This window comes from Populus alba, chromosome 10, assembly GCF_005239225.2.
Source record: "Populus alba chromosome 10, ASM523922v2, whole genome shotgun sequence".
In the NCBI taxonomy this organism is placed as follows: Eukaryota; Viridiplantae; Streptophyta; class Magnoliopsida; order Malpighiales; family Salicaceae; genus Populus; species Populus alba.
Window position 1 is genome coordinate 7,657,096 of NC_133293.1, and position 22,775 is coordinate 7,679,870.

The 22,775-nt window shown below is 33.6% G+C and overlaps 2 protein-coding genes and 1 long non-coding RNA gene across 3 annotated transcripts; 2 read left to right on the plus strand and 1 right to left on the minus strand.

Annotated features, from left to right (window-relative positions):
- The first annotated feature begins 7,454 nt into the window (after positions 1 to 7,454).
- Positions 7,455 to 8,974, plus strand: LOC118048836 (stemmadenine O-acetyltransferase). Its single transcript, XM_035058659.2, has one exon. It carries the CDS (start codon positions 7,500 to 7,502, stop codon positions 8,790 to 8,792), a length of 1,293 nt encoding a protein of 430 aa, XP_034914550.1. The 5' UTR covers positions 7,455 to 7,499; the 3' UTR covers positions 8,793 to 8,974.
- Positions 8,975 to 10,908: 1,934 nt separating this feature from the next.
- LOC140955985 (uncharacterized) lies at positions 10,909 to 13,195 on the minus strand. The gene is made up of 3 exons (XR_012170850.1): positions 11,891 to 13,195; positions 11,681 to 11,747; positions 10,909 to 11,447 (listed from the first exon to the last, which is right to left on the minus strand). It is a non-coding gene; the product is annotated as an uncharacterized lncRNA (long non-coding RNA).
- A 4,198-nt stretch (positions 13,196 to 17,393) lies between these two features.
- Positions 17,394 to 21,381, plus strand: LOC118048923 (stemmadenine O-acetyltransferase). Its single transcript, XM_035058772.2, has 3 exons — positions 17,394 to 17,546; positions 17,808 to 17,888; positions 20,026 to 21,381. Exons 1-3 carry the CDS (start codon positions 17,394 to 17,396, stop codon positions 21,274 to 21,276), a joined length of 1,485 nt encoding a protein of 494 aa, XP_034914663.1. The 3' UTR covers positions 21,277 to 21,381.
- The last annotated feature ends 1,394 nt before the right edge of the window (positions 21,382 to 22,775 follow it).

Sequence of the window (22,775 nt, forward strand, 5' to 3'; positions counted from 1 at the left end):
ATAGTTACCCATCAGTCCCGAATTGACAAAGAAACCTGTGAAAAATATAATAACTATCTTAAAACTTATATCAGTCATTTTATTTTAAAAAAAAAAAATTTGTGCTGATAATTGAAAAATACTGCGAGTACTCATTACTCTTGACTTGCACATAAATTGGATCGTTATCCAGTTATATAGTCTCCTAGACTGGTTCGTTAAGATTCCAAAGATCTAAAGCATGAAATTTCATCCCGACACTAGGCGGTAACAACAAAAGACTTGATCCAAGTGTCAATTTAGCCTAAGGCTTAACCCCTAAAATATTGTTCCAAGATTTCTGACATTGTTTTGGGGAGAAAAAGATCGGATTTTTCTTACCAGCTTGGCACGGGTTAGACCCAGATTATCGAATTGTCTCACTAAACTATACTAAATTTTATAACTATAGGTCCATTAAAAAAAAAAAAAAAAAGCTAAATGATATGGGGATTTTATTGTAGTTCCAGACACAGATTACTGTAGATTGTGACAGTAAAATTTACATGGGTATGGAGTGTAATTAAGAAGATCATGGAGAGTGTTTTAGTATTTTCATGTTGTCTTTTTTTATTTTTTTTATTTGAAAAGTTTTTGGCATGTTTTCCACACGTTACAGCGAGTGGGTGGCGCCCACACCATTAAAGTGGTGCATGAGACGCCTCCTGAAAGCCAAATCTAGTCATAAACTATCTAGATAGATACGCAAACATGTCATCTTCCATATGGTGCGGTGCGTGTAGATAGATCATAGTTGAATTGTCGTTAACATTGATTGTTTGTATTTTTTCTTTTTTTCCTCTCTCCTAACAATTAAAGTGCACAATTATTTTGTATTTGTTTGTTGTTTGCTTTGGTCTAATAAGGGTAAACTCTTGAGTTTTGCATGGCCACCAGATCCTAGTCGCTTATATTTGGTATGTTACCTAACACAAGTTTAAAATATTCTCTAATCTCCTAATATTCTTTTGATATTCTTTTTTTTTTTTTTAAACATTGACCCGCTACATTAGGCCGGCCAATATGCTATTTAGTATTAAAACTCGTTGAGTGGTTGGATAGCGTGGACTTTCACATTTTGGGTGGATGGAAGGAATGATAAGCATATATATGTTAGTACAAAGAACAGAATTTCAGGACATAGTCTTCAAACTTCCAGTATAGTACTCGACCGTTTTAATTTTATTGGTCCAGCACAAGTTCTTGACAAGGAGTACAAAGGAATTCTAGAAGAAGAATAAGAGGAGCAGGTAAGAGACCAATTCAAACAATATTTTTAATTTCTCACGCCTTGAGACATGGCTGACATACTGTATTCAATTTGACATGCTGTATATATATAATAAATTCTGTAAAATAAGAAATCTTATAAGGTGCGTTTATTTGAATAGGGACACCTCTGCCCTATCTTAATCTTTCTTGATCCCTTTGCCGGCCCTATCACATTCTTTCTTGCTTCACTTAATCAAAGAAATTTGATATGTTTACCCCCTAGAGTAGAATGGTACGTGAGTATGTACATGGTGCATATAGTGGAACACGTACGTGGGGGTGAATAAGGAATGGGTCTTTGTTAGTTACTATGGTTGCTAGAAACTAGTGTAGTGGTAGGAATATTTCCTTATTGTTAGTTTCGTATTATTAGTGCTTTTCTATTTTTAAGCAAGTTGTTTACCTTTCTCAGTTTAGTCGGCTATAAAATATAGCCAATAGATTGTTTTGAATTATGCAGAAAATAATAAATAACATCCTTCCTACTCTTGCCTCTTCTTCTCTTATTTCCTGATTATTTTATGGTTGATAGTAAATTACACATCAGTTGGTATCAGAGCCAGGTTACACCATGGACACCAGAGGGAAATCCAACGTTGAGTTCCACAGCGAGGTCAATGAAGCTTTGGCTAGACACAAATCCAACTTCGATCAGGTGCATGGCACTTTACAAACTATATTGACTGAGTTACAAGCCTTACACATCTCCAGGTCCTCCAGAGCTGAACCCATTTGCTCTTGCTGAATCATCAGGTCACAACTCAGGAACCCATCAATCCTCACATAAATTGAATTTTTCAAAATTCAGTGGGGAAGATCCAATGGGGTGGATTTACAAATCTGAGCAATACTTTGAGTACAACAATGTTTCACTTGTCCAACGAGTGCCGCTTGCCTCCATCTAGAAGGAATAGCCTTACAATGGCATCCATGGATAACTAAATTCCAGGGACCATTAACATGGGAGGAATTCACCAAATCCATTCTTCGACGTTTTGGTCCAACTAATTTTGAAGACCCCTCTGAAGCTCTTTCAAGACTACGACAAACTACCACCATTGCAGTCTATCAATAAGAGTTTGAAAAACTCTCCTATCAAGTTGATGGCCTTCCAGAAACCTTTCTTATCAGTTGTTTTATTGCAGGTCTAAGAGATGACATTCGCCTGGATGTCAAGATTAAGTATCCAACAACACTATCTAATACCATCGGTGTCGCAAGGTTGATTGAAGAACGAAACCAACTTCAAAAGAAGGTAACACACCCTTATCGGATCCAACCAATTACAGCTACAAAAAAAACTAGCATGAGTAATATTGTCGGGGTACTTGGACCTCCACCGAATTTATGGCAAAACATGAATCCCACATCAAATGTTAGATGTATTTCCACCAAGGAAGCACGAGAAAAAGGCTTATGCTACTATTATGATGAGAAGTTCATTTCGGGTCATCGCTGCCAACGACCCCAATTATTCATGATTTGTGATACAAATGATCAAGATTCTGTGGAACAATCGGAGTTACTACAAGCGGCAGAGGACCAAAAAGCTATTCCTGAAATTTCCTTCCATGCAATTACAGGTACAACTCATCCTCAAACCCTTCGGGTGATAGGAAGATTGAGGAGCAAAGTCATGGTATTGATAAACGATGGAAGCACACACAACTTTATCGATCAATCCATAGTCAACAAATATGAGTTACCTATGGTTCCTAATAAAAAATTCCAGGTGACAGTAGCCAACAGGGAGAAGATAGATTGCACAGGGTTATGCCCATCATGATACAAGGACAGATTGTTATAGCAGATTATTCTATTCTTCCAGTAACAACGTGCCCAGTAGTATTGGGAGTGCAGTGGCTTATGACACTAGGTCCGGTGGAGACAGATTATAAAAGACTCACCATGTCTTTCAAAAAAGATGGGAATTTATATGTTTTCAAGGGTTGAAACAATTAGGACTACAAGTTTTGACAGAAAAGGAGTTCAATACTATGTACGTCTCTAGCCAATTCTTTGCTATCATTCTAGTAGGCTCCATTACCCAACCATATTCACATCCATCTGAAATAGCCCAACTCTTATCCAACTTCTCTCACGTTTTCAACCTTCCTACATCCTTACCACCTAAACGATCACATGACCATCAAATTATGATGCAGCCCAATGTCCAACCAGTCAGTGTAAGACCTTACAGATATCCATATTATCAAAAGACCGAGATTGAACGGATGATGAAAGAGCTATTACACGCAGGATTCATACACCTCAGCCATAGCCCATTCTCCTCACCGATCTTGTTGGTCAGAAAAGCAGACAGGAATTGGCATTTTTGCATAAACTATTGAGCTCTAAATGATCTTACCATCAAGGATAAATATCCTATTCCAGTCATTGATGAACTTCTTGGCGAATTACATGGAGTAAAAAAAATTTTCCAAGCTCAATCTTCGAGCTGGTTATCACCACATCAGAGTACAAAAAGACGACATTCCAAAAATGACATTTAGAACGCATGAAGGCCACTATGAGTTTATTGTCATGCCGTTTGGACTTACCAACGCACCTGCAACCTTCCAAGGACTTATGAATGATCTCTTTCGTCTTCACTTACATAAATTCATTGTTGTCTTCTTTGACAACATTTTGGTGTATTCAAAATTCTTGGGAGGATCATTTAAGTCACCTACACACTGTTTTGACAATCTTGTCTACTAACAGTTTATTTGTAAAGGAATCTAAATGCAGGTTTGGGGTTACTTCAGTTGATTATTTAGGCCATTTCATATTAGAGCAAGGAGTTTATGTCGATCCGTCCAAAATTGTAGCAGTTCTGGAATGGCCAACTCTAACCACAATTAAAAGGGTTCGAGGATTTTTAGGTTTAGCCAGGTACTACCGAAAATTTATTCGGAATTTTGGTGCCATTGCTGCTTCCCTCAATCAATTATTATCAAAAGATGGGTTCAAATGGAACGACATGGTAGAAAAGGCGTTCAACGATTTAAAACAAGCATTAACATCTCCTCTAATTTTGGCTCTACCAAATTTTACACAACCGTTTGTCATTGAGTGTGATGCTTGCGGAGTTGGTACAGGAGCTATGATTTCTCAAAACAATCTTCCCCTAGCTTACTTTAGTGAGGCTCTTAAAGGTTCGACTCTAACTCTCTCCACATATAAAAAAGAGATGTTAGCAATTGTGAAGTCCATTAAGAAATGGAGACCATATTTGCTTTACAAACCATTCATTATGCGTACAGACCAACAAAGTCTCAAATATTTGTTAGAGCAACGCATTACTACACCGACTCAGACCCGTTGGCTACCAAAGATTATGGGATATGAATATATCATTGAGTACAAGAAAAGAGTTGACAACCAGGCGGCTAATTCTCTCTCACGGGTAACTGAATTTTAGTTTCTGTCCATTTCTACTCTACATGTTGATTGGTGGCAGAAGCTTCAACATGAAGTGGCACATGATCCATTCTTTAAGACCTTGGTTGACAGTACATCTCCCACTGCTACATTTTTAAACCGAGATGGAGTTTGGCTCAATAAGGGTAAGAGTTATTTGAGTCCCGCTTCCTCTTTGCTTCAAGATATCATTATGGAATGTCATTCTTCTCCTACGAGAGGACATTTTGGATATCATAAAACACTATTTCGACTCAAACAAAGCTTCTCTTGGCCACAAATGCATGGGACAATCAAATAATTTTTGAGAAGTTGTGATGTTTGTTAGCGATACAAAACAGATTCCATGCGACCTGCTGGATTACTTCAGCCATTATCAATTCCTGACAGGGTATGGACTGACATATCCATGAATTTCATTAAAGGGTTGCCGCCATCCAGTGGTCGTACGGTGGTTACGGTTGTTGTTGATCGTTTGTCTAAATATGCACATTTTGTTCCCATGAAACATCCATATACAGCTGCCACGGTTGCACAAGCTTTCGTCTCTCACATAGTCCGGCTGCATGGAATCCCAGCTTCCATAGTTAGTGATCGGGACTGAGTATTTATTAATTCTTTTTGGCGCACACCGTTTTGGCTTCAGGGAACTGAGTTATGCATGAGTTCAAGTTACCACCCTCAAATTGACAGGCAGATAGAGGTGATTAATCAGGTCTTGAAGCAGTACTTGCGGTGTTTTCCAGGGGACCAACCACACAAATGGATTGACTGGATTCCATAGGCAGAATTTAGCTATAACACCTCAGTCCATTCAGTAACCAAAATGACACCTTTTGAAGCAGTGTATGGAGTTCCACCTCCAAACTTATTTATGTATGTTCCGGGAACTTCCAACATATAGGTTGTTGATGGATATTTGCATAATCGAGATGTCATCCTATGTGAGTTGAGAAAGAATCTCTCATTAGCTCAAGCGCGGATGAAATGTTAAGCGGATCAGCGACGTCGTGAGGTTAGCTATAAGGTGGGCAACTTTGTATACCTGAAACTACAACCTTACCGACAGACATCGGTGGCATTTCACTGCTCTTTGAAGCTGTCACCCCAGTATTTTGGTCCATATCAAATCACAGAAAAAGTTGGACTGGTAGGTTATCGTTTGGCTTTGCCTTTAGGTTCTTTGATTCACAACGTCTCTCATGTTAGCATGTTAAAAAAACATGTTGGCCCCGTCACTACCATCTCTACTCAGCTTCCTCCTGTGACTGATGAAGCCACCATTCTCCCTTAACCTGAAATAGTTCTTGATCGCAGAGTCATCCAAAAAGGCCAATATCGTCCCAAGGTTGAAGTTCTCATTAAATGGAAAGGCGCCTCAGATGATGATGCCACTTGGGAAGTTGAACGCCGCTTGGCTAAGTCCTATCCTGCATTCCTTGCGGACAAGGAATCTTAAGGGTGGGGAATTGATATGTTTACCCCTGCAAAGTAGAATGGTACGTGGGTATGTGCATGGTGCATATAGTGGAACACATACGTGGGGGTGAATGAGGAATGGGTCTTTGTTAGTTACTGATGGTTGCTGGAAACTAGTATAGTGGGAGGAATATTTCCTTATTGTTAGTTTCGTATTGTTAGTGCTTTTCTATTTTTAAGCAAGTTGTTTACCTTTCTCAGTTTAGTCGGCTATAAAATATAGGCAATAGGTTGTTTTGAATTATGCAGAAAATAATAAATAACATCCTTCTTACTATTGCCTCTTCTTCTCTTCTTTCCTTATTCTTTTATGGTTAATAGTAAATTTCACATCAAAATTCAACATGATTTTTTCTAGTTTCGAAAGAAGTGTATATTGCCTATTATAATGAAAAAGACCTTATCTCTACCATATATATATTTTATTATTTTATGAAATTAGAAGACAATATATATTCAGTTTGAGATCTCTTATATTAAAGTTGATGACATATGATTTACCTCCTAGTTAGCTTTATTTGTGAATGTTTTCTAAATTGTGGCTTTGATACAAATGGGTGACTCTATCGATCCAAACATGTGAGGATATAAATTATAGAATGTTTCCTATTAAACGAATGATCATATATATATATATATATATTCTTTTCTAGATTAGTTATGATGGTGTCTATCTCTTATTCTTTATACATCAAAGACTAATATGGCATAAAAAGTTGTTTCTTATAAATAATTTATGATAAAAATGAGTTAAAAGAACTTTAAATTATAAATATGTTTGATAAAAAAAAATGATTTGAAACCAATTTTTAAAAAAAATTAAAAGAAATGTATAGTATTTGTAATCAAAATCTACAAGAGTTAAGAATTAAAAACTTCAACTTTTGATAAAAACAAAATTCTGATTTAAATTAAAATAAATATATTTATGACTTTTTTAAAAAAAAAATAAGAAGTTAATAAAATACTTAAATTAATCATATAGAACATGACCTAAATATTTACCTTGATTGAATCTTAAACAAGCCATCAACACTGAAATTTATATATTCATGGGAATCTTTTTCCTCACTTCTTTTAGAATTAAAGCCTTTTTATGCGCCATGAGGTAGGGAAAAAATCAACTTACCTCCAAGCACGTACGCATGGCCCACGAACCACAGTTGGTGGATGGTTTTTCTTGTGCAATTTTCATGGCAGAAGTAGCTAGCTCTATATAAGAGCTTCGCAACGAAGGTAGAATTCCAAATACACAATTGATAACTACACAAACTTTTGGGAAACGACCAAGTTAAATAGTAGCTGAAATGAAGATTGAAACTGAAGTAATCTCCAACGAGATCATCAAGCCATCTTCTCCAACCCCAGATCACCTTCGCCATTACCAGCTCTCCTTTCTTGATCAAATCTCTCCCCCAACCTATAACCCTCTGCTCCTCTTCTATCCAGCAGACGGTGATGTCAAGATCAGCAACATAGAGAAACCTAACCAGCTCAAGCAATCCTTGTCTGAGGTCTTAAACCTTTACTATCCCTTAGCCGGACGTATTAAGGACAACCTTTTCGTAGAGTGCAACGATGAGGGCATTCCATTTTTCCAGGCAGAAGTCAAGTGCCGACTTCCACAAGTTGTAGAGAATCCAGATCCTAGTGAACTCAACAAGTTGATCCCATTTGCACTAGATGATGCTGAAGAGCTGCCTCTAGGCATCCAGTACAACATCTTTGAGTGTGGTGGAATTGTTATTGGTCTGTGCATCTCGCACAAAGTTGGAGATGCATCATCACTTTTCACGTTTATCAAATATTGGGCTGCCACTGCTCGTGGAGAAGCAGATCATATATCAAGACCAGACTTTATCTCTGCAACTCTCTTCCCACCTATTAACATATCAGGGTTTCAACCAGCCACTGGTATCACTAAAGAAGAAGTTGTGACAAGAAGGTTCGTGTTCCGCTCCTCTTCAATAGAGCAGCTAAAAGAAAAATGCAGTCCTGCAAGTGGAAGCTTGGACAATCAGCGACCACCATCACGTGTTGAGGCCTTGTCAGTATTCATATGGCAACGCTTCACTGCTGCCACTAAAGTAGAATCAAGACCTGAAAGAATTTACTCCATGGTTCATGCAGTGAACCTGCGCTCGAGGATGGAACCTCCGCTCCCAGAATACTCCTTCGGAAACTACTGTCGGATTGCATTCACAATTCCATCCAATGATACTGGCGAGGAAAACTACAATCTTGCTAGTCAGATCAGAGTCTCAATTGGTAAACTTGACAAAGAATACGTGAAGAAACTTCAAAGGGGCGGTGAGCACTTGGGCTTCATCAAAGAACAAGCCGCAAGATTTCTCAGAGGTGAGGTGATTCATTTGAACTTCACAAGCTTGTGCAGGTTTCCTTTGTATGAAGCTGATTTTGGGTGGGCGAAACCTATATGGGTAGGCTCTCCAAGTCTCACCTTCAAGAACCTAGTTGTTTTCATGGACACTGCATCAGGTGATGGAATAGAAGCACTTGTGCACTTGAAGGAGGAAGACATGGCCAAATTCCAAGAGGATGAGGAGTTGCTTCAGTATATTGTACCAACCAAATGTTAAGCAGACTACATTAATTACATATCGTTATTAGTATATTGGTAAGTACTTTCTTAATTAGGTTTGGTCCTTATGGTGGTTTCGACTGTGTTGAATCAATCTGGGTAATATTATAAGCTTTTCGAAGTATTATTAATTTAGCATGTAAATTCAACAAATTAAAATAAAAGAAGAAGAAGAAAGAACTCGCAACATAGATTATGTTTCAAATTTGGCTATTCATTTTGAATTAAATAATCTGAATTATGGGAGAAAAATAAAATAATAAAGATTATGTTTTAAATTGTTACCGTTTATATATATTATAAACTGAATCTTGTCTATTCAATTTAAATTTAATATTTTATTATGTTTCCAAGAAAATAGAATATCTCAATTCATTTAAGAGAATGTCTTGAATTTGTCAAACGCTCCATTTAATGCACGAAGAAGAGGTTAATTGCTTGAAATTGGTTGGTGCAGCTTGCGGATGAAAGAACATGCGCCTGCAGTGCAATTTGCCTTACCATTTGTAAATCCAACAAAACAAAGAAAAGATACAGCAATAGCAATAGTTATCGTAGCATAACAATATACAAGTAGTAATTATTCTAATATGTTACAAGCTCCTTATTTCTTAACAAATTTATACTAGTATAAACAAAATTAGGATTATAAAAACAAATCCAAAATGGAACATTGAGAAATAAAAAGCAGAAAACATATTCTCAATCCAGTATAATTGCATCAAAAATGAATTAGTACCTAATATGCTAGATAATTCATACTATTCTACATTATAGTCCTTGCCAAACCTTTCACTAAAACTTTCCTTTATTACCCATTTTTCACCGCACATAATATATATATATATATATGAAGCCTAGAAAATTATTCAAGATTAGGGTGAAGAACTAAGATGATAAGTGGAAAAATTCGATGATTAAAATGTATAAGATTGGTCAAATTAAAACCCTGTTTTGACTGGAAAAAAAGCTCCACTAGTGAAAATATTTTTATTTTGGGTAAAGAAACACAAATTTGGATGGGTAATTAAGGATTCAATGAGAATCTTAAAAGGCTTAATTAATTTTATTAAAGACTTAAATGCAAGAAAAAAATTTATTTGAAGTCAATTTTGAGCTTTAATTTGAAGAAATTAAAGTCTGGAGGTCAATTTGTAATTTTAAAGAGTTAATTTGGTCAAATTAGAGGTTTAATTGCATAAATATTTTATAAGAGACTAGATTGTAGCTTAAAAAGATGGCATTATTGTTGTCACAAAGAAAGAGAGGTCAATCTATACGAGGGATGTGTAAATCACGTAAGAGATGATCTAATCAAAAAACCTCGGCAACAGTTGAAGTAAGGGCATGATACTCAAATTCACAGCTAGAGTGAGATATCGTAGGTTGCTTTTTGGCACTCCAAGAAACAAGGTTGTCACCAAGATAGATGGAATAACCAGAAGTAGAGTGCCTAGTGTCAAGGCATCTAGCCCAATCAGCATCAGAGTACGTAGTAATGCGAATAAAAAAGGAGGTAATGAATAAAAGGTCATAGTGAAGAGTGCCCTTGACATATCGAAGGATGCGCTTCACAACTTGAAAATGTTCATCGGTTGGAGCATGCAAGTATTGGCTGAATGAGTTTTCTGAATGAGCAATGTCAGGACTAGTGATGGTCTAGTATTGCAGGGCACTAACAAGAGAACAATACAAAGTGATATCTACAAATAGTGAACCAGCAGAGGAAAGATATTGAGTGATAACTATAAAAGTGGATATCAGTTTGAAATCAAGGAGTTGAGCCCGCGTAAGAATGTTGAGAGCATACTTGGTCTAATTGAGAAAGAGTCTTGTTGAGGTAGAGGTGGCTTCAAGACCAAGAAAGTAACTGAGAGAACCTAAGTTCTTTGGTGGTGAATTCTAAGTGAAGCTGTTGAGAAGAGAGTTATTGTTGCTAGTGAGAATAATATCATCAACATAGAGTAAGAGATAAATGATGTGCTGCTAGCAATGCAGAACAAATAAAAAGGTACCAGGATGAGTACAGGTAAAACCAAGTTTTAAAATAAATGAGCTGAACCGTTGAAACCAAACACGCATAGCCTATTTTAGGCCATAAAGAGCTTTCTTAAGTTAGCAAATATGCTGAGGAAAATAAGGATCAACATATCCAGGAGGTTGCTCCATATAGACATGTTCCTGCCAAATACTATGAAGAAAAGCATTTTTAACATCAAATTAGTGAAGAGGCCAACCATGAGTGATGGCTAATGAAAGCATTATACAAACAATAAAAGCTTTGACAACTGGACTAAAGATGTCAGTGTAGTCAATACTAGGGAGTTGAGTGTATCCTTGGCAACAAGACAGGCCTTAAATCGGTCAGTAGATTTGTTAGACTGATACTTTTTATGAAAAAAACCATTTGGAACCTATAATGTTTGTTTTGGGAGGCCGAGGAACAATATCTCAGGTGCAATTTCCATGGAGAGCATTGAGTTCTTCATCTATAACAGCGAGCCATGCAGGGTTTTTGGCAGCAGTCTTGAATCCATGGGGCTTAGATGCAGTGAGGAAGGCATGTAAGAGACCTAAAACATGTTGACTCAAATAAGCAAGATAATGTTGACTCAGATAAGAGCTGGGTCGCAGATGTCGCAGTGAATAAGACCTAAAATAGAGTTGAATCGAGTATTATTAGTAGAAAATGAAAGTTTATGACTTTTAGCAATCTAACATGTAACACAAATAGCAAGATCAAGCAAAATAGAAGTAAGGGATAAATGTCTTTTTTATTTAATAAAGAAATAATATAGTGGTTAACATGACTAAGACATGCATATTATATATCATATGACGTTGTAAGGACATATTTATTTAGGACAGAAATGAGAGCAACATTGCCTCACTCTAGCACATAAAGATCGTCATCACATATTTCGATTGCCACCATTATTCTTGTGATCTTGTTCTATATAATAAAAGAAGAGTAAGTAAATGTGACCAAAAGAGGAAAGTCTTTAGTCGATTTACTAATGGGCATGAGATTTTTGGTGAGATGTGGTACCAATAAAACATCAAGTAATTTTAAATTTGGAGAGGGTTGAGAGGTACCCGTATGGGTGATGGGAAAAGGAGCCTCATTTCCCACAATAACCTTATCCTTAGCAACATATTACTCAAAGGTGGTGAGTGCAGTTGAATCTGAAGTCATGTGAGAACCATCAATGAAACCAATGCAACCTTAGCATTGAAGAAAAGGAATGAGCTAACTTTTTAAGAGAAAAATATTTGTGGTCAAGAGCTTAATGGTGATCATGTAAAACCATGATATTGAAGGAGAGGGGCTCTGCCATGAGGAAGAAGGGAGGAAGATTTTTAGAATTTAACCTAGAAGAGCTCAAAAACCTTGGCATTAAAGAAGAGAAATGAGCTAGCCTTTTTAGAGCAAAATATTTGTCGCTAAGAGTTTAATGGTGATCATATGAACCATGATATTAAAGGAGAGGGGCTCTGCTATAAAAAAGAAGGGAGGAAGATTTTTAAAATTTAATTTAAAAAAGCTCTCCATGAGAATGTGATGAGAAAACCACATTTTAAGATAAAGATTATGTTTTATTTATATAGAGAATGTTTACATGTATACCTTGCCTATTAAAAAGGAAAGAATTATAATATAAATATAATATATTATATTCCTATAATTATAAGCTAAGAATCAGGAAGGGATTACGGATAATCCCCAACATTCAGTCGTAAAAAATATATCAAATTTGATATGAATCACTACAAGTTAAAGTCATAGAATAAAAAACTGCTTGCAGTGGTGTGCAAGGAAAAAGGGGAAGGTGGTGTCATATACTGTAAGAGAAAAATTAAACAAAGCATACATCAACCTTAAAAGGCATAAAATTATTAAATAAAAAAAAATATGCAATCAAGATCTAGCTGCGACAAATCATACGACATTTCCCTGTTTAAAAATGAATAATTAAATCAAATCATAAGATTTGTTGACGTATAGTGAAATCATTTACTAACTACAACCCCACTAATTTTATTTTGAAAATTCTTTTAATTGACACAGAATTAAAACGTTCATCTAAATAATTGATCACAAAAAGGTGGGATATATCGCTTATCCATGCCTGTGATCTTTTATTTTTCCTTTCTTAATTTGTATATTTTTCCTTCTTAATTTGTATTTTGAAATGACCTGTCTTGTGGTCTTTCTGTTTCATTCTATAATGATTTTTTCAAAAAATATATATATAAAAAATATATATTGAAATCTCACCCGACAGCTTAAGTTATTAGATTGAGATGGTTCTTTGACATGGTATCAAAGCCATTATAATCAAGCGGTCCCGAGTTCGAATCTCACCTTCCCCGTTTATTTGATAAAAATTAAGCACAAGGTAATATAGATTTGTGTAAGTTTCAAGTCCAAAAAGCTTTCATTTAAGTTGGTGTGTTAAAAATAATATAAATGATTTTTTAATATGTTTTTCATAAAAAAAAAAAAAAAGAAGAAGAAGAAGAATGGTTTATGCCACTTGTTATAGTGCTTAATTACCAGAAATATAAGTCAGTTAGACAAAAATAATAATTACACTATAAATAAACTATATATATATATATATATATATATATATATATATATATAAAAACTCAATCAAGTATATATATTTTTAATTGTTTTATTAGTACATTAATTTTTTAAAAACAATCAATTTCCGTACAACCTCAATCAATTATCTGATATGTCTTGTTTGATATTAACTTGTTGTTGGCGCACCAACTTCACTTTATGTCAATCAAGCACTCCTTTTTGTTCACGTAACTTTTTTCTATCAGGACAGTTTCATCAATATTTTTTTTCCAGTAAAGTTACTCTCCAAATTAATGTTATATTTAATAAATGAAAATATCCTCAATTAAAATAAATCATGTTAAAAGAAAGCTCTTTTAATTAATAGGAAGTTATATGTACTATGGTTAAAAACTATTTTATGATTAATTAAAATAAATAAATGATTTACAAATTCAACTAAGATATTTATCATGGATTTGACACCGTTTGTTTCCAAAAAAATAGTTTTTTTTTTTAAAGTGAATTCCTTGAAAAGTGAATTTTAAAAAAAAATAAATTAATTTTTGATATGTGGTAGTGATATGAAAAATAAACTGGAAATTACTAGATTTACACAATCTCATGAAATGAAAAAAATTAAAATTCATGTATTTAATTGAGAAAGGCTAAAAGTTGGTATAGCACTCCTGTATATTTTTTTCTTAATATGTCCTATTTATTTTTGTATTTTAAAAATGTTTTTGGAAAAATTTAAAAAAAAATTATTTGCTTCAAATTAATTTATTTTTTTATGTTTTTAAATCATTTTGATGTGCTGATATTAAAAAAAATTATTTTAATATATTTCTAAAGTAAAAAATACTTTAAAAAACAACTATTACTACGTTTCAAGACACCACCTAAATATCTAAAATATATAAATAAAACAATCAATAAAATCCAGAAAACAAATATTTGATTAAACATTTTTAAAAAAAATTAGTACACCAATATATATATATAAAGACTCTAAAACGCGTAGGTTTTTTACCGTAGCAGGTTTTTTTTTTGTAGCAGTTCTTTTTTTTTTCGCTTTTGTTTCTTCTTCTTTTTTTTTACATGTTTTTTTTTCTTTTTTTTTTACCCAAAATTGACTTCTTCTTCTTTTTTTCTTTTTTTTAATTTTTTTTCAAAATTATCTTAGCTAATGTTTTTAAATATTGAGCTGGTTAAAAATTTAACTATGTACTTTTTTTCTTTAAAATATTGTGAATTGCTATAATATTCTCATACATTGTTTTTTTTTTTTTTTATGATTTGTTTATTCTTTTCTTTTTCAAGATGGTATTTGTAGATTTTATTTTTTTTATATTAAGTTGGTTGAGAATTTAGCTTTGTAGTTTTTTAAAAAAAAAAAAAAAAACAATATGGATTGCTACAGTGTTTCCCCTACATAGTTTTTATTTTGATGCAGTGTTTCCCCACATATTTTATTAAAATATTATCTTTATCGAATTTATTTTTTCAATACTGAGGTGGCTAATAATCTAACTTTAGCTTTTCCCCGCATGTTTTTTTATTTTTTTTATTTGTTTTTCTTTTTTTCCAAAATTTTCATTTTTTAAATATTTTCTTTTTTTTTTTTTCCAGAATTATTTTTGTTGATTTTATTTTTTTACTATTGAGTTGGTTGAAAATTTAGTTTTTTGTTTTTTTCCATAAAACACTATAGCTTTCCCCACGTGTTTTTTTTTTCGCTTTTGTTTCCTTTTTTTACATGTTTTTTTTTTCATTTCTTTTACCCAAAATTGACTTCTTTTTATTTTTTTAAATAATCTTTGTCAGTTTTTTTTTATATATTGAGCTGGTTGAGAACTTAGCTTTGTACCTATTTTCAAAAAAAAAAAACACTGTGGATTACTAAAGTGTTTCCTTTACATGGTATTTGTTTGGCTGCAGTGTTTCCCCCACATGTTTTTTTTTTTTAAATTATCTTTGTTGAATTTATTTTTTTAATATTGAGTTCGTTGAGAATTTAGCTTTAGCTTTAGCTTTAGCTTTAGCTTTAGCTTTCCCCATGTTTTGTTTTTCATTTTTTTAAAATTTTTTCCAAAATTATCTTTCTTCTTTATATTTTCATTTTTTTTTCATAATTATTTTTGTTGATTTTACTTTTTTACTATTGAGCTGATTGAGAATTTAGTTTTTTAATTTTTTTCTTTAAAACACTAGATTGCTACAATGTTTCTCTACATCGTTTTTTATTAAATAATTTTTTTTTCAGAATTATCTTTTTCGATTTTATTCTTTTCATATTAAGCTGATTGAAAATTTGGCTTTGTAGTTATTTAAATCACTGTAGATTGCTACAGTGTTGTCCCACATGATTTTTGCATTGCCACAATGTTTCCCCACATGTTTTTTTTGTCGATGTTTTTTTTTCAAATATGTTTTTGTCAAATTTATTTTTTTCATACTGAACTGGTTAACAATTTAGCTTTTTTTTCCTTAAAACACCGTTGATTGCTACAATGTTTTTCCATATGATTTTTTTTTATGTTTTTTTTAATTGTCTTTGTCGTTTTTATTGCTTTTAATATTGAGCTGATTAAAAATTATAACTTTAGATTTTCTCATAAAACATTATAGATTGTTATAGTTTTCCCTGCATGTTTTTTTTCCTTTCGTTTTTTTTATATTTGTCAAAATTATATTTGTTGATTTTTTTTTTTATATTGAGCTGGTTGAGAATTATAATTGTATATTTCCTCAGAAAACACTATAGATTGCTACAGTGTTTTCTTAAATGATTTTAATATTGAACTGGTTGAAAATTTAGCTTTAACTTTCCCCACATGTTTTTTTTTTCATTTTTTTTATTATTTGTGTTTTGATTTTTTTTCTTCCAAAATTGCCATTTTTTTTTTCATTTTTTTGTGTTTTTTTTCGTAATTGTTGTTGTTGATTTTGTTTTTTTTTTTTTTAATATTGAGCTGGTTGAGAATATAGCTTTATAGTTTTTTCCTTTAAAATATTGTGAATGGTGTCGCACATGTGCAGTGTCGCGGCGAAAACATCCACCCTCAAATTTGGCATTATCTAAAAATGTGTGGAATGTGGGGAGACAAGGAATTCTTGTCTTTTACTAGTGAAAAAAATTAGAATGGGAGTCGCCACCTAGTATTTTGGTTACTAGGAACCCTAACTGGTCTTAGAGATCGGGTACGGGGACTGGTTGCGTAAAGGGAAGGTATTAGCACCCCAAATACGCCCTACCTAAGGTAAGCTGCATTGTTTTTATTGTCTGATAAATCTAAAGTCTTGTCGTGCTTTCTAGATGTTGGTCCGTCTGTAATTTAATAAAAGTTCACTTCGGTAAGGAGATCCTTAACTTATTGGAAAATTAACTGTTCTAACCTCAACAAAAAAACTTAATATCCAGAGTATGTCTTACGTATAAGATCATAACCCTAAATATTAAAAGAAAAAAAATAAGTTTTTTAAAATTTTTGAAATATTGGCCTAGTTTTCGTAACTTTAATAAACTGGTTATTAAAGCTCAACATGCATGCTAAAACCTTTTAGTTTTTTTTTATGAAGATACAATATGATTTTTTTTTATTATTTTTTTAGAGAGACTTGGCCATATGCATAAAAAAAATATTTTTTTATTTTTTATTTTTCAATGTCTTGACGAAAACCGTGTAATTTAATACCGTATTTGTATCTTTATAGTATAAAAATACAAACTAATATTAATTAAAATGCAGTAAAAAAATTATGGAAAATCATAGAATTTTTAAAATAATTTTTTGAATTTTTTTTTTGGACCGGGCTGGGACAGGGCTGGACCTCGCAGGCCTAGCTGGGTCACTGGTCCAAACCAGTGACGCGGATAAAGAACATAAAGCACGCGTGAATTTCTTCACGGACTGTGCGAAGGTAATTAAATTACCTTCGCACAGTAACATGCATTTTTTTTTTTTTTTTTGCAGAGTTAGAGAACGGAAGAAAAACAGATCTGGTTTTGAAGAAAGGAAGCTGATGGTTGTGCTAACCTACTCCGCTGGCTTCGTGATTCTGGAGAAGGAAAATCCTATGGTGATGCTGGCCTCCTCTGCTGGTTCCCTGGTTCTGAAGAGAGTGAAGCCGGTGGTGATGGTGGCTTCCTCTGGTATTGGAGAAAGGAGGCCGATGGTTGTGCTACTCTGCTGGGTTGTTCTCCTCTCTCTGCTTCCTTCTCTTTAGTTTCTTATGCTCTTCCTTACGTTCCCCATTGTTTTCTCTTCCTTGCGTTCCCCTCTCCCTCTGTTTTTTCTTTCCTCTCTCGTTGCTTTTCCTTCTCTGTTCTGCTCTCTTCCTCCTCTCTGTCTCGCCTCGTTCTCCTCCTTTATTTTCCCGTTTTCTTTCTGTCCCTGCTCTCCCTTTCTCTTCTTCTTTCTCCTTTCTGTTGTGCAGTGCTGGAGCGGCTGTGATGGAGAATGGCAGTGGCTGCTGGACGAAGAAGATGATGAGCTGAAAATGGCGTTGGCAGTGCTGGTGCGGCTCTCTTCTTTCTGCCCCTTTTTTTTCGTTCGTCTCGGTTTTCTTTCCTCTCTTCACTGTACTCTCCCTTTGTCTCCTTCTTTTTCTCCCCTCGTTCGTCTTGTAATTTGGAGACAGCGAGATAGGAGCCATAAAATGTGCCCCTAATTGGAGCAATTTGCTGCAAAACATATCCCTATTTTACTGCTAAAAACGGCTTTCTTTGAAGGAGACAGTAAATAATGCTCTTTGAGGAAACAACGCCGTTTCAAAATTTCAAAATGAATATTTTCGATTCGGTCCTTGGTTGTTTTGACAATTTTGTAACCAAGCCCCCCAGATGAGTTGTAATTAGATCCCTTGATTTTAGCGTCTTTTCTGGTTTGGTCCCTGGTTTCAGATTCTTTCAATTAAGTCCCTAATTGGCCATCAAACTTCAATAACTATGCAATTAAGCCCCTGATTTGGCCAAATCAACTCTTCAAAATTATAAGAGGAACCTAGAACTTTAATTTCTTCTAATAAAAGCTTAAATTGACTTAAAAATCAATTTTTTTTCTTGCAATCAAACCCTCCATAAATTTAATTAAACCTTAGATAAAATTTAATTGAGTCCATAAACATTTGATTTTGAACTTTTCTTCCTCAAATTGAATTTTTCTTGTCTCCAGGGCTCTCATCAGTAAAAAAATATACTGTCAAATTTTAACTTTTTTTATTTTTGCTCCTAAACCAATTTTGACCTTTCTTCGGCATTCTAGCATCCTTTTCTTGCTTCTATTATTTTTTGGATTTCTTCCGAATATTTTTTTTTTTGTTTTTTCTCATTTTTTTTTATATGGAACCCAAAAATAGATAACAACAGATGGTAACAATTTTTTTTTATGATTTTTTTTACAAATCCATGATAATACACAAGCATGCCACAAGCCCGCGGCATCACGCGGGCATGTCACGCCTTTTACTAATATATTTACTTATTAATATATTATTATATTATAATTATAATTATAATTATATATTATATTATATAACTGTTTTTTTCTTTTTCTTTCTTTTTAATTTTTTTAATGAATTTTTTTTTGTTTGATTTAGTTTATTAATGTTAAATTTTTTTTATTTAGTTATCAGATTTTCATGATACGGATCTCGGGTTTGAGGGTTAACCTAATTTGACGAGTTATTTTTTTTATTTAATTTAGTTTTGTTAAAGTTAATTTTTTTTCTATTTAATTATCAAACTTTCATACTTTCATGACACGTGTCCTGGGCTTGACGGGTTAACTTGGTTTGATGGGTTAACCTAGTTAATTCTGGGTAAACCCGTTATTTTTTTCTATTTAGTTATTAAACTTTCATGATGTGAATCTCAGGTTTTACGGGATAACCTGGTTTAAAGGGTTAACCCAATTAATTCATTTTTTTTCTTTTTCTTCATTAGTTTTTTCCTTCTTGTTGATTTTTTTTCTTTGTTTTTTTAATTAATCTATTTAATTATTACACTTTTATGACACAAATCTTATAGCTAGACCCACATCCAATATTTTTGGATCCGGTTTTAACAGTCAGGCTCAGTTAAACTTGGGTCATGCAAGTTTAATTTTATTATTAATATTATAAATATTACTCTTAGATCATGCGTTGTTGCCAAATCCAAGATTCTTAAGTATAGCTTTGCAGAAAAACTCAAAATTTTTTAAATTTTTATTTTTTTTAATATTTTTATATGCAAAAAAAAAATGACTCGCAGCATCCCACGGGGTCATGTAATAATATATATATATATATATATTATATATATATATAGCGTAATTCCCCATGAGAAATGGGACCACTCAACGTATGGGAGCAATATAATACTCTCATGGCCATGTGTGTCTAATTAATATATATATATATATATAGCGTAACTCCCATGAGAAAAGGATATATATATATATAGCGTAACTCCCCATGAGAAAAGGATATATATATATATAGCGTAACTCCCCATGAGAAAAGGACCTCTCAACGTATGGGAGCAATATAATACTCCCATGGCCATGTGTGGTCTAATTAATTCCTCTTCTATAAGATAAGATATACTTTGCCTGTGTATGGTCGAGAATTCTCCAAGAGAGGATGAAGACTGCAAATGGAACTGATATCTTAGAAAGATAAATTAAAGCCATCTTCTCCAACCCTCGATCACCTTCGTCATTACCAACTCTCCTTTACCGATCAATTATGTCCACCAGTGTATACTTCCTTCGTTTTCTTCTATCCAGCAGATGATGCTGACACCAAATTCGACAACCTTGAGATTCTTGAACAGCTTCAGCAGTCCTTGTCCAATGTCTTAACTCACTTCTATCCACTGGCCGGACGCCTTAAAGACAATATTTACGTAGATTGCAACGATGGGGGGGTCCCATTTCTGCAAGTGCGAGTCAAGTTTAAGCTTGTTCATGTACTTGAGAGTCGAGAACCTGGTGAACTCAACAAATTTCTCCCATTTGAATGTGATGGTGACCACGAATTTCTCTCCGGCGTCCAATTCAACATCTTTGAATGTGGAGGAATCGGTATTGGTTTGTGCATCTCCCACAAGATATCAGATATCTTTTCTTTTTTCGTGTTTTTCAAAAGTTGGGCCGCCACTTTTCGTGGTGAACCTGACCAAGAGCGTCCACAGTTCGAATCGGCCACGCTCTTCCCCGCCAGGAGTCTCTTTGGATATGACCCAAGAAATGCCATCTTTAAAACGAATATTGTGGCGAAAAGGTTTTTTTTCAGCAAGTCTTCCATAGAGGCACTTATAGCCAAATACTATAAAGCGACAAATACAGAAAAACTGCAACGCCCATCTCCCATTGATGTCTTGTCAGCTTTCCTATGGAGCCGGATCGTAGCTGCAACCATGGTCGAATGGAAAGCAGATACAGTCCATGAACTGGTTCACTACATGAATCTGCGGTCAATCATGTGCCCGCCACGATCAGAATACTCCTTCGGAAACATCTCCTGGGCTGCCAAAACAGTTCCATCCATGGGTGAAGGTTGCAATCTAGTTGGTCAAATAAGAGAGTCGATAAAAAAAGTAGATAGTGAGTACGTGAAAACACTTCAAGGAGGGGGCATGTTGGGTTCGGTGGGAGAGCAAGTCCAGAGAGTTGCGAGAGGGGAGGTGGTACGTTTCACCTTCACTAGCTTATGCGGACTCCCTATATATGAAGCCGATTTTGGGTGGGGGAAGCCGATATGGGCTGGTTCTCCGAGCTTGACTTTCAAAAATCAGATTGCTTTTACGGACACTGTATCTGGTGAAGGAATAGAGGCAAAGGTGCAACTAACTGAGGAAGACATGGTCAAATTCCAAGATGACAGGGAGTTGCTCGAATTAGTTGCCCCAACTGGATGCTAGCTAAAGAGTAAAGACCTCGTATACTGTCATGTTCAGAATAAGTAAAATGGCATCAGATGTTTTGCACTGGAGCAGGTGGTGGTGGTGGTGGTGGTGGTGGTGGTGATGATGTGTGTTGTGGTTATATATGTACATCTTCAATCCTCAAGCATATGCTCTCTCGAGTTTGATTCTCAATTAATTGTTGGCGAGTCCAATGTGTATTTGGACAGACTCTTTATTATTTTCTTGTTTGAATTTACAATTCCTCTATAGTACTGTAATTAACACCTAAAGCCTAATCAAACAACTTACCCTCATGTATTCATTTGTTTTTTCCGCCGTTTCCACCTCCAAAAATCCAATTTCCCTACATTTTTTTCCTACTATCTGAAGCCACTTTTGCTTTAAAAGACTAAAGACTAGCTTTGAAGAAAAAAAACGGGTTCACGAAAATGACATCTATGTTTGAAAAGTAATCTGATATCTAGAAATTAGTTACATCGGTTGATTACTTAAGAATAAATCAATCGATTGAGATTGAGTAATTAATTAAATTAGAATTTTTTTATATTAGTTTAATTTTTTAACTATTTATGACTTCATCTCTATAAAAAAAGTTTGAGATTTAGCATTATTAAATAGCACAAAAAAAAAGAGAGAGAATAGCTAAGAGTGTTTAGAGAGAAACACTTAATAAAAATAATTTTTTTATAAAATGAAAAACAAAATAAAAAAAATAAGAGCAAGCATGCCTTGGCTTCAAAAGATTCAAATAAGGAGAAAAAAAGGAGAAAAAATATATATATCATCCCTTCCCTTGTTCATGTGTTTCTTTGTTTTTTTTTTTTCTTGACAAAAAAGATATTCTTTTTTCTATCCAAAGCATTGTTTTAAAAGGAAAAAAAGCTTATCATAATCTTAAAAGAAAATAAAAAAAACACATAATTCAATGATTTTATCCAATTATATGAAAATTTTAAGAATAATAAATGTGAGAAAAAAGTATATAAAATTTTACAATAAGAAAATAACAAAAAAGACTTTTTATTCCCATTGAATATTCATAAGGCATATTAAAAAAGAAAATATACATATTAAATTCATATATAATTATTCATAAAATAATTGTTAATAAATATTTGTCATTAAGAAGCCCTAATATTATTTTTAAAACTATGATATAATCAGATAATTATTTAAATTATTATATTTAGAAGAACACTAGCTACATACTCGCGACAATAGAAAACGATGTTAGTTGGATATGTTTTCCTGCATCACAAATTTTAGTAATTGAGAATTAGGAATTACAATGTATGATATTTAATAATAATAAATTTAATAAATATAAGAATTGATAAATTATATATAAAAAAAAATGTTAACTTTAATTACAGACTAAAAATGGAAAGTTGGACTTCCTCACAAGAAATTAAAAAAAAAAAAAAAATAGATACATGTGCAAGTATTTGATCTCTTGTCGTTGTCGTGGGAAATTTTTAATTTTTTTTATTTAA

What these genes read in the sequence shown, in the direction of transcription:
- LOC118048836 (XM_035058659.2), top strand. Translation starts at nt 7,500, where the DNA reads ATGAAGATTGAAACTGAAGTAATCTCCAACGAGATCATCAAGCCATCT.
- LOC118048923 (XM_035058772.2), top strand. Translation starts at nt 17,394, where the DNA reads ATGGTTGTGCTAACCTACTCCGCTGGCTTCGTGATTCTGGAGAAGGAA. An exon ending in TTGGAGAAAGGAGGCCGATG is followed by an intron (nt 17,547 to 17,807) that starts GTTGTGCTACTC and finishes TCTGTTGTGCAG; the next exon opens with TGCTGGAGCGGCTGTGATGG. An exon ending in AAATGGCGTTGGCAGTGCTG is followed by an intron (nt 17,889 to 20,025) that starts GTGCGGCTCTCT and finishes CTGATATCTTAG; the next exon opens with AAAGATAAATTAAAGCCATC.